We start from the raw sequence: 11,612 nt of genomic DNA, 5'->3' as shown, positions 1-11,612 counted from the left end.
GATGACGAGGACATCAGTGGAAGTTTATGGGAGCAGCTCTTCCATGGGAGAGTTGTATTCTACTACAGACAGTCATATGCTTTAAGGACTCCTCCACTAGATGCTCCATATCAGCAAACCAGTGCCGAGTTGTCAAGACATAGACAAGGTAGTGCTGCGTTGCGGATAGTAACATTGACACGCGACCATTCAAGGTTCCAGTGGCGAGGGCCTCAGAAAAAATGAGTGGGCGCTTAACTCAGACGAAGAAACCAGAAGCCACCACTTACATCGGATTACTTCTTGGCTCTGCAAAAGACTCCGACTTCGGTGTCGGTATATCGCTAGATTTGGCCGAGGATGAAGATCCCGTCATGACCGTTTTGCCCGTTGAGGTTGAAGGTGGGTCCGGAAATAGGTGACTCGGCAGATATTTCCATTCCCAATAATCTTAAACAATGGAGTAGATGATAACATCACGAATACAATTTTGAAGAGATGATACAAGAGTAACAAGAAATTAAAGGAGCATATGCTGAACGCGTTGAGTCGGGGTTCAAGATTGATTCATTTTTGAAGTAAGGCAGTTTTGGCTTCAAGAGAACAACCATGATCATTATGCCAGTATAGGGTAAGCGTTGATCGAGTTTTGTAGTTTGGTATAGCACAGTGGTGCCTTGGGCTTGGAGTAGAATATCAATTGTGAATAGTGTTGATATCGTGGAGGGTCTGGTAGGTGTTGTTCTCATTTGTGTGGCTGTTAAATTGGCGTATCAGTTCATACTACTAGAGCCTTTGAATGTTGGACGACAAGGCTATGCACATCTAGAACTAAATTTACAAATTATTGTCCTCAGAACGAATGCTCGATCCAACACCGAAGTCTATTTAACATTTGCTAGATGTGTTTTTGTCTTGGTATCTAGAGGCCGTAAGATTAGCCTTTGACTGTGTCATTATTCATAATTCCAGTCTTGTATGCCGAGTAATTTCTCTAAACGCCAGAACCCATCCATGACCATGTTTCTGCAGAACGCCATAAGTACATAAAAACAAAAGGTTATTGATAGCCTAGTAATTCCCAGTCGAAAACCCTATCAGCGCTTCTTACCCAACGCATCAAGCTCTGCCTCGGCATCATCATCAGCCTCACCTAGCTCCTCCTCCGCTCTTGACGCCGCAGAAGCTGCAGCAGCACTGCCTCCGCCTGTTCCTCCAGGTCTAGTATCCGTCTTTTCTCTCTTCTTTTCCTCATCCGCAGCATCCTTCATTATTTCGTCCTCGCCGTCGCGCAGAATCTCTCGGGCCTTCTTGATCTCTCTTTGCTTTTCGAAGACCTCTTGGACTTTGCCCAGGAACGCTGGATTCTTGCGGAATGCGAATTCAAAGTCCTCGTACTTGATTTTTTGCCGACCTGAGTAGTTAGCCGCTCGCGTCGCTTCAAAAGCGATGGACTGCATAAAGTCTGTGAGGATCTCGTCGAGGACGCGGACGGTTTCGGGGAGTGGGTTTTGAACGTCGCCGTGTGCGTAGAGCAGCTGTGCCACTGATACAAGAGTCAGTCTGTATGTGCGATTAGGAGATGGAGGCATCGAAACATACGCTCTGCATGGCTAAAGTTCATCTTGCCGACATTTTTGCCGGCACGAGCTCTGGGTTCCATGATGAATGTGGTTGTTAGCGCCTGAGCGCTTGCAAAGTATAGATACGAAAAGAAATAAGAGTCGCTGGATGCAAAGGGTCGATTTTTGATGATTGGAGTATCCGGATAAGAGAAGCGTAGCCTCGCGGTTGAGATGTAGTTGAAATATTGCGAAAAGATTCAGGTGCTCAGCGCAGCCTTGCGACTGAATGTTAGAGGCTCAGTCCGGGGTCCCTTCAGTGGGGTTAGGACTTTTGTGGGGGTTGAATTTAGGTACGTCACCCCTGGACTTTAGAGCTCGAAGAAACACGTCGCGGCTTCGGCGAATCTTTACCCCTAAGTACACTTGTCGCATGTGAGAAAGGCAGAAGGAGGAATCGATAAGGCAACGTCCAGCTCAACGTCGAGGCATACAAACGAGATATCCGATTTGAAACGTTTTTCTCAGTACAGGATCAGCTTCCTAAGTCTTCAAAATGGTATGTACGCAACACATTCGTTGTCAAATCGATATGCTAACAGCCCCTCCAGTCTGCCCTCTTCAACTTCCAATCCCTCCTACTCGTTCTCCTGCTGCTCATATGCACGAGCGCATACGTTCACCACTTTACACCAGGCATCATGGACCGAAATAAGAACGGGTACGAGATGCGACGACTGCCAAGATGTGCGACGAGGCTAACACGATCCTAGATTCATGGGCATCTTTTGGAAATGCGCGAGGATAGGCGAAAGACTGAGTCCTTATATAAGTATATGCTGTGTCCTCATGGCTGTACGTCGCAATTCTTTTCTCTGCTGTATTTGACTTGGCTAACTGTAGACTACAGGTTTCCATCCTCCTCAACTAAACCGCATATGCGCAACGACATGTTTTTGTTTTTTACTATTAAAGATATCACGACAGGCTAGGAGTTGGAAGGGAAGAAGGGGGAAAGAACCCATCAGGCGGAGTATTGGCATTGTCTGTCACATATACAGATCCCTCCAGATCATGATGATGAAATAATTCGACCTTTGCGTTCGCAAGCTATGCTCTGTCTGCACATGGGCCGAAGCGGCATCCTGCACCATGGTGAAGAAGTGTGCTTTACGTTACATGTCGAGGAATTTACGACGCAAACCGGCAGTTTTGAAACATGGAAAGGAAACTTGGGGTTCAAGTACATGAAAGTGTTTTATTCCCCTTCTTTCGGGAAAGTCTCACAGAGTAAGTAGCACGAGGTGACACCACAACGCAACGATGGCTAGGAGGGGGAGCAGCACGTAACGAAACTCGGTCGATGCTGGTAACATCCAATGCCACATGACCTGGTCGTGCCACAATGGAATGTCAATAGCCCGATATTGCCTGGGAGAAGAAGAGTGTAATACTGTACCTTAAGTCCTTCGAGACAGGAGGCTTTTCTGCTTATATCAGACGCCGGGTGGTCATGTTGCCCATCCTAACCTATAGACAAGACACCGAGTTTAGAAAGGACATGTATCTAGCCCATGCGTGTTCAACATCATGCGGTAAAATACCGCCTGCCGCGATCATGCGAGGAGCCGCGCCCTGCTCAGTTCAATTTTGCACATTGTTGAGGGATGTGACATCCATCTACTAAGAAAGGTAAGATTGCAGCATGCACACATACGGGGTTCGGAATTAGTAGTTCAGCCTTTGCCTTTTTGAATGTTGGCTGCTTTTTGATATAAACCTTCCCGTCTTACAAAAAGCAAAAAAAAAGGTGTGTGATTGGCGCAGGGAAAAGGAATACGGGACAACAAGCAGGTCCAGAATCTGGGGTTGATTAACTAGAGCCGATCTGTTGAGAAATCCCTTTCAGCCGCGTCGGAAAAAAACTCGTTATTTCTGTCTCATGGCAAGAGAGTGAGTGGGTGGGTGGATTAGATTGACTGGTATGTTTTGTTAGTAACGACGATCCAGGTCTAAGATGCAGTAAAAATGTAAGACATGAAAACAATCAGATGGCACAGTAACAGACAAACACACACACACACTCAAGTTGGTCATAAATAACCAGTCATTTGCAAACCTACTAGATAGTCTGCTGCCGTCATATGTGTGCGACATGGGCGTAATTCTCGCATGAATACGATGAGTAGACTGTTGAGAGCACGGCTGACCACATGTGCTAAACAGGCTGAAGCAAAACAAAACAAATGGAATGCTGGTTGAGGAAACCGTCGTCTGTTGTCGAATTAATATCAAAACCACCATACCCAAAATGCAACCTTTCGCCGCTCCTTGCTTCTCAATCTTGGCCCTACACTATTAATACCAGTCACTATTGCCGTATCGTGGATCTGCTCCGGCCCCGAGCTTCTAGCCCCGAACTCGGCCTGAAGCATGAGGTGGCCCCCAGTCTGACTCGTCACGACACCACCACCTGCTCAATCCGTAAAATGAGTCGCAATTCTAGTGCCAGGTGAAACCAGCACAGCTGCATTCGAAATGAAACTCCATTATTATAAAGCTAGGCGCCTTCAAGTATAAGTCCAGGGAAAATCAGTCCTCCCCCCTTCAAAAAAAAGGGGACAAAACACCCGATAGATATACGAAACCATGTACAGATACGGATACTGCTATAATACGAGTGTGGTGGTTGGCATATATAATTGATGGACCCAAAAGGAGTGCATATGCAAGGCGAATCTAGGTGATTCGAGATGGAGATAAGACATCCAACTAACACCTTCGGTGTACTGCACCATAGTAGCTGAGGGAGATTCAGTGGCAACACGTCCCTGATTCAAATCCATGGACCATCGTTTAACTCGGCCAACTCAGTCTCGTTGCCCTGCGTCTGGCCTCGTCAAACGAGCATCATCATGGCACTGACTGGGAGACTAACATAACATGCCTGCCAAAGAAATGGAAATGCCAACAAAAGGACCAGCGAGTGACACAGGCACACCCTACAGATTCGAGAATGAATCGTTGGGTTTAGGGTTAGTAGAGTAGAGAGTTTCTTCGCCTTGCATGGCACTATCGACCTTGTCGCCCCCAAAACCAGCCAACATTTTTTGGGTTTTAGTTTTGTTCAAGTCAAAAGGCGAGGGACAAACAAACAACCTTTTTTACTTATGTCAGGTAGTTAGTGTAGGTATCGACAGTTTATTTTTATTTTTTAAACCCGCGTGATCATTTGTCATGGGCGCTTGTTGGACTGCCTTGGCTGCTTGCATCAGGTTACACACGATAAAACAAATCGATTGTGGTAAACCCCCGCGAACCCGAGGGTCAAACGATATCAAATGGAAGGGAAGTTACTTTATTGTCACATATGCCATGGTTGCAGCCTCGCCATGTCCGATGTCTGATGTGGTGGTTTCGGACCTGAACGGACGGACGGTACGTGACACAAGGAAAGGAATCCATCCGCCGTCGCCGCATGGACAAGGTGAGCTGAAAAGAACATGGACTTGGGACTTGGGGCTTGGGGCGAAGCGGCTGATGGATGGTCTTAGTCAGAAACTTGCTTGGATACTACATATGTCCGTTCCCGAATAATGATAGAGTTGCCTTCGAAAAGCATTCCATTCCAATAAGAGACGGCATCTCCGACTCAGGATTGGCGTCGAATCCTGCTCATTAATAAGATTTGAAGGTGGCCATGTGGAAATGACCAGAACACCTTGGCGGTCTGATTGATGATGAACAAGCACAGCAAAGCAGCTCGTCGATCAAATTGCGATTTGTATGCAATCAATGAGAATGAGAATGAGGTGCCCATGGGTTCAGCCACAACTTGTTACACCACCACCACAGCAGCAGCAAGCAGCATTGAGACTGCCATTGCGGTTACGGCGGTGAAAGATTCCTACCCGCATTGATAGCTTTGCAGCATCTTGGGCAGAACAGCATTAGTTTAGAGCCAAGTTTTGGGCTGTGGTTTTGAACACAGGTGCATTGATGCGTTGGCCACTTCGTGGCCTGGGTGGATGGTGATGTGGTCCCACACCGATGGTGTTTTGCGATTGACTCTTGATGTTTAAATGAAGGATGGAGTCCTTCTTGGTTGTTGTCAATCCTGACTCATAGCGAGCCTTGTTGAACTGGACAAATAATAGTTCGCAGCCCAAGAAAAAGTGAGTAATAATGGGAACAATGAATGCCCAAGACCCTGGGCCTCAGAAAGGCAGGGCAATCGTCAGGGTTGGCACATCACATTTCTGTCGAGAAATGAACCCATCATCTCTTCTTGTTGAACTGGTGGTGCATACTAGGTTGACTGCTCCTTGCTCTACCCTGTCTGACCAGGAATCGACGAGGTCCGCTCTTAAGATTCTGCTGCCAAACACACCACTACGACACCACCAGCATTCGACGCAGATGCAGCTCCAGGGCCTGCACGCATGGACGTTGTGGCAGGTGCTGAGCCTCTATCGAAATGGCCGAAGCGTGGGCGAACCCTGGTCTGCCCGCCCTGAATAGAATTTGGTGGCCTGGGGTGCTCACTACTATATTCAAGGTTCCCACGATATTATTATATTGTGAACCTCCACCAATACAATTCATTGTACAAAACAATCAAGGGCCCGAGGCTGTTGCACGCTGCCTGGCATGGAAGATGCTTGCACGGGACAGTGTAGACTACCAAGGAGAGATTAGACAGCTAAAAGCATCCCAGTACCACCAGGCTGGGATACACTATCAGTAGTGCTGACCAATTGGCAAGTTTGGTATTCGCGAAATGCCCTTCGCCTTGGAGTTGGTCGGTCATTGTACGCCGAGAGGCCTGAGAAGGCTGTAATAACGTATGGGCAAAACGGAGTACGAATACAACCTCATATCCACTTGCGAGCGCCTCGGCAAACTTGTGTTTTGTGTGAGACTGGCTTGCTGCATTGCAGAATGACACGACTGCCTGACTGACTGCATCGATACAAGTCACCGCTACTGACCCAGCAGCTAGTACATGCCATGTCTGCGGTGGCGAGGTGCAAGTGAAGATTTCTGACGAATATTTAGAAATACAGGACGGCACTCGTGGTGGCGGCAGTTGGCGAGACCATAGATGCGATGGTTACACACACAGCAAAGTCAAAGAACCGAGGCTCAGCATGCAACTGTCGTCACCACACTACCACGAGAAACATGATTTCCCCCCATCAAAGAGTCAGCCAGCATCAAAGATTGCATTGCTTTGTTGGCTTCTGGACCAGCGAGAGTTGCAGGACGACTCGTAGTGGCCGATGCTGGGGCGGCTCATTAGTCGCGCAACGACTCCGCCGAAATCTGCACGCTTCTGGTCCGTTTCTAGATCAGCAGCGGCGGCGGATGGATCTTTCTGCGACCCCCCCCCCGAGGTGTGCTAGTGCGATGGAATGACGATGGTGGTCCCTGGGAAATGGGGAGTACTTGGCCCTGGGCCGTCCCTTGTTGGGGTTATTGTTGGCGCCAGGACTCGGTTTGTACGGTAGGGTACCTCTTCCAGTTCCAGCGTGGCATGTCGAGTACTAATGTACTGATTGTACCGTGCAAGATGCCCTTCATTGGTCCCGAATAAGTGAGATCCCCTGAAATTCTTGGACGAATCGGCAGGCCAAGTTTGCTATTCCCTGACCTGTTTAGGTCGAATGTTCCTGGAATTCGATCCGCCTCCGGCAAGTCGAAGTCTGACCCTGTTTTCATTTTTGTTTATTTTTTTTTCTAATGTTGCAAGACCAGGACTGACTTGACTGTCCACTGTCTGTCTGCAGTGTCATGCTAGGTGGTTTCTTTGATTTTGGAGGCTTGTCAAGTTCATTCTAGAGAGTCAGAGTTGGACGATACGATCGGTACTTCTTTCCTTTGTCGCAAGATGGCATCTGTAAGGGAAGGAGCCGTTCTCTCTTTCTTTTATCCCTAAAGACTGGAAAGTACCATCCACTCTTGACTGCCAACTTTGGACTGCCCATCTCCATCTCCAGGCCCAGGGTATTTCCATCTCATCCCGCGCATCCTACGAAATGACATCCATGACAAAACCCACTCGCTTCATCGAATGTCTTGATCACGCACTGTACTAATAACTCTGTGGAGCCATCCTACGTCGCTGCTACGGTACAGTACAGTACACCTGGACCATGGTTAATTACACTTCATTCGCTGAAACACTTTCTTCTCACTATGACCATCAATTTTTTCAAAGGCGGCAACTATCGTGAAATACAATACAGTACGCAAATGCGGTGATAGTTTTTATGTATCTGGGTATGTCGCTGTCACAAAACAAAAGATATCTCATCAGACAAAGGAAGATCGATCACGGTGAGTGAGTGGTCCCCGTGATACCCCCTTTAGACTGAGTCAAGTAGCGTCTGACCTTCTCTTCCCTACTCATCTAACAGAGACGAGGCACCGAGACGATGGCAACAACAAGCTCCGGCTCACAACATCAGAGGGTCACGCTGTCGCTGCAGTGTTAAGATTGCAATCCAATCCCCGCCAGCATGTCCTGTTCTGACTGGGACACTTGCTGGACTGAATGCCACTCTGTCTGACCTGTAGAGCCGAGAGTACAACGACCACCAACGACAACCGTTTCAATTGAAGGGTTCTAAACCATCTTCTTCATTGTTATGATACCCATCTGGCCTTCTTAACTTTCCACTTGGTTCCAGGGGCAACATTTAAGAAAAAACTTTCCCAGGTACAAACACAGTTTGCGCCATTGTTGATAAACTACAGAGTATACTACGTGAAAATACAGTATGTTTTATGGCTACCAACCTTGCAGGATACTTAATTACAGTCCGGTACGAGGATACATTAGTGTACATGATTTTGGCGTCCTTCACTCACAACTGGCGCATTCCTACCTGGAACTCTATATGCACACCCCTCTTCTTCGACACACTCCATTCATGCAGGGCCCTTCCACGTCAGAAAGACGGGTTTGGAGGAGCTGGGATGCTGGGGTGAAAGCACCAGGGAGTACAATTAACGGATTTTTGCCTCGTTCTAGGTACAGTGCTGTGGCCTACACGGGCTCCCCTCTGCATGCATGGCGTTCCGTTGCCCACCGCCAGACCCAACCAGGCCAGCCCATGCCACGCGATGATGCCGCGCTTGGCCCCTAAATTTCCAAGCACAGCACAGAAAAGGCTTTCGTTCCTCTGACTCGGTTATGGAGACAACTCAAAGTTGAAGTCGGCGGAAAAAGACCTGTCGCAAAAGCCCATCAGAGGAGCCAGTGTACCACTAGCCTGGTCTCGTCTGTCTAAGTGCCACACACTATTCAGACTCTATCCACATATCAAATATCCCAGTCTCCCGTCACTGTCGTCCCCTTTTCTTTCTCTCTTTCCTTCCTCTTGATCCGTTTCCTATTTCTGTATCCCCATACTTAGAATTATTTGGCCCTCTTTAAGGCTATGAGCGTTGAAGACTTCTCTATCTTTTACCTGTAAGACTTTATTTGTTTCGATAGGCTTTTAGAACAAATAAGTTGGCCTTCTCCTACCCTCATTTACTCGACGCAAGCACCCGCGAGACGATTGGCAACGCACAAAGACAATACCATATACAACCGAAACGAACTGCGAAGCAGCCCAGCAGACGCAACAGTGACGGCAACGGAGAAGAGGAATACAGCATATTCAGTTACACAAACGCAATACTTGGTGCACGAAAACAGTCACTATCCGCTTCAAGCTAATACCATTCTCGTAAGTCGACTGCAACATCTCAGCATTGCATACGGCCTTGGACACAAAACAAACGACGCACCGCTCGCACCTGGTGGTGGTGTACCGTATCTGGTAGATGAATAGTTCCCCTACCAAGTGGTCTGCACCTGGCCGTATGCTCTGATTGTTTAATCTGCGTCCCTCGTGTTCCCGAGATGTTTCCTATTGTTGGGACATGACATGACTAACAACTACCTGCACAGTTGGTGAACAAAATACATCCTGTTTCTTGGTTCACTCAAGTATCACCATTTCAAACTTGGCTACAATCGATTGCACTGATCAACAAATACTCGGCAAATCGACAAACGATAAGATGGCGGCAGATCAAGGGTTTGGAAGAGGCCCGCTTGAGGGGTCTAGACGGAGTTTGTCCACGTCAGGCCCTGGACCTAACGGTGAAGGCGAGACGAGACCAGAGAAGGAGACAACTAGAAAACCATCAGCCGACGAAAAGGACGAGGACACGCAATCATCACAAGTCTTACCACGCGGGTATGACAATATCTCTAATGCACCAGCAACGGCGGCGGCACCGCTCTCACGAAACCCTTCAGAAATGTCAACAACCTCAGCCACATCAAGTCCAGGACCTGACAGCAGAAGGTCTCCTGCCCCAAGTCAACCACTTGAGCCCCCTGTCACAAAATCAAGCCTTGGCGAGCTTGAGGTATCCAAGATCATCAACAACCCCAAACTAAGGCACGACATCAACTTCGACCCTGAACTACATTTCAGACCTAATGTCGAAGGTGACAAGGGCCGAAGAAAACACGACCGCGCCAGTATCTTCTGGACAACCCTCAAGGAGGAGCTCCTTGAATTCATCGTGGACCGTGATAGTTTCTACGCAAAACATGGCACAGGTGACGACTGGTGCTTGCCAAAGCTTCTGAAGTCCGTGAAGGAGATTATTCAAACTTTGGTGCCACAGCGTGACCGTCAATTTCTTGACGAGGGTCTCAACGTGGAACTTTTAATGCAACAGTTTCACCGCGGAATCGCTGATCTGGAGAAGCTTGCTTCATGGCTTTCACGAGTTCTCAAATCTCACTGCGCACCAATGCGAGATGAGTGGGTTGACTCCATGTACAAGCAGCTCAGCAACGGCAACAGCAACAACGATGTCGAGGAGCTTGTCAACGGCATGCGAAGTTTACTTAGCGTCCTCGAGGCGATGAAGCTAGATGTTGCAAACCACCAGATTCGCTGTCTTCGACCGGCCCTCATTGAAGAGACAACAGCCTTTGAGCAAAAGTTCTTGATGAAGAAGCTGCGAAATCGCAAGATGGATATCGGTGACGCTAAGCCATGGTATCAGGATGCTGCTAGAACATATCCTAGCAGCACTGGAAAAATGTCGTCTCACTTTGGTGATATGGGTGTCTTTTTCGAAGGACTGTCTCGATCGATGCTCCCTTCCGCTGGCGAGAAGCCCTTGCCTGGCACCTTCTTCTTTGATGAGGACCGCCTCGGACGTGCCAGATCCGACATTCTCGACGCTATCAACTTGGATGTCTGCATGCGCATGTATGAAGACTTGGAGCGGGTTTCACGTCTCCAGTCACCCCCGGCTTGCCTCAGTGCTGTCCCGGACGATCATGAGTTCAACTTCAACACACCGCCCTCAGCAAACTCTCGACCTTCAAGTGTTGCACTAAGCTCTTCGGGCTCAAACTTCTCATCACCACGGTCATCCCTGGTCCTCCCTGCATACTTGACTGCAGATACCAATGAGTCTAAGTCGAGGGCTCGAAATCTTCGCGACACTCTAGTAGCATTGCTTCAACAGGCGCCACATGATCTCCACTACCACGAGCGATGGCGAGCAATGGCTCCCTCTCTAGCTCTCCAGATCTTCCGTTTCACCAACGCCCCCATGGATATGCTTACTCGTTTCGAGGAGAAGTTGACCGAGAACGTGTGCCGCATCTCGTCACCCATTTACCAAGAGATGGAGGAGGCGTACCGCAATCGACTTGTTACCGAACTCGCCACGCGTGTACGCTACTTTAAGTCGCTGTCCGGTGTTTGCTTGTTTTCGATTGCCACCGGTAACCGTGTGCCAGCTAGCAGCCGCAGTCTAGATGCAGGACGAGACCGAGACTTGGATGCAGCCATCCGTATGGGTCAACAGGAAGGTGGTATTGAAGACATTGCCACCCGTATTGCTCATGTTGGCGTTGTCCACTGGAGGATATGGGCTCGCATGGCATATGTTGACGAGGATGATATGTCTTTGGACTAATCAAGACGAGCACCCATGTATCCATTCGTGCCACAACTTCGCTATACCCCTATTTACCATCTT

The 11,612-nt window shown here is 48.4% G+C and overlaps 4 protein-coding genes across 4 annotated transcripts; 2 read left to right on the top strand and 2 right to left on the bottom strand.

The window, feature by feature from the left end:
* Window positions 1-1,076: 1,076 nt before the first annotated feature.
* On the bottom strand, window positions 1,077-1,642 carry FGSG_05211 (uncharacterized protein; the record flags this gene model as incomplete). The annotated part of the gene is made up of 2 exons (XM_011325419.1): window positions 1,077-1,525; window positions 1,582-1,642. The coding sequence occupies 2 exons, from the start codon at window positions 1,640-1,642 to the stop codon at window positions 1,077-1,079; spliced, it is 510 nt and encodes a 169-aa protein (XP_011323721.1).
* Window positions 1,643-2,097: 455 nt separating this feature from the next.
* Window positions 2,098-2,472, top strand: FGSG_05210 (transmembrane protein; the record flags this gene model as incomplete). The annotated part of the gene is made up of 4 exons (XM_011325418.1): window positions 2,098-2,100; window positions 2,153-2,262; window positions 2,315-2,396; window positions 2,452-2,472. The coding sequence occupies 4 exons, from the start codon at window positions 2,098-2,100 to the stop codon at window positions 2,470-2,472; spliced, it is 216 nt and encodes a 71-aa protein (XP_011323720.1).
* A 713-nt stretch (window positions 2,473-3,185) lies between these two features.
* Window positions 3,186-3,976, bottom strand: FGSG_12702 (uncharacterized protein; the record flags this gene model as incomplete). Its single annotated transcript, XM_011325417.1, has 4 exons — window positions 3,186-3,221; window positions 3,259-3,321; window positions 3,624-3,746; window positions 3,848-3,976. 4 exons carry the CDS (start codon window positions 3,974-3,976, stop codon window positions 3,186-3,188), a joined length of 351 nt encoding a protein of 116 aa, XP_011323719.1.
* Window positions 3,977-7,739: 3,763 nt separating this feature from the next.
* Window positions 7,740-11,549, top strand: FGSG_05209 (uncharacterized protein; the record flags this gene model as incomplete). The annotated part of the gene is made up of 6 exons (XM_011325416.1): window positions 7,740-7,788; window positions 7,849-7,880; window positions 8,263-8,321; window positions 9,043-9,280; window positions 9,378-9,414; window positions 9,505-11,549. 6 exons carry the CDS (start codon window positions 7,740-7,742, stop codon window positions 11,547-11,549), a joined length of 2,460 nt encoding a protein of 819 aa, XP_011323718.1.
* Window positions 11,550-11,612: the final 63 nt, after the last annotated feature.

Source organism: Fusarium graminearum, chromosome 3 (genome assembly GCF_000240135.3).
Source record: "Fusarium graminearum PH-1 chromosome 3, whole genome shotgun sequence".
NCBI classification, from domain to species: Eukaryota; Fungi; Ascomycota; class Sordariomycetes; order Hypocreales; family Nectriaceae; genus Fusarium; species Fusarium graminearum.
This window is presented reverse-complemented; position numbering and strand designations above follow the sequence as displayed.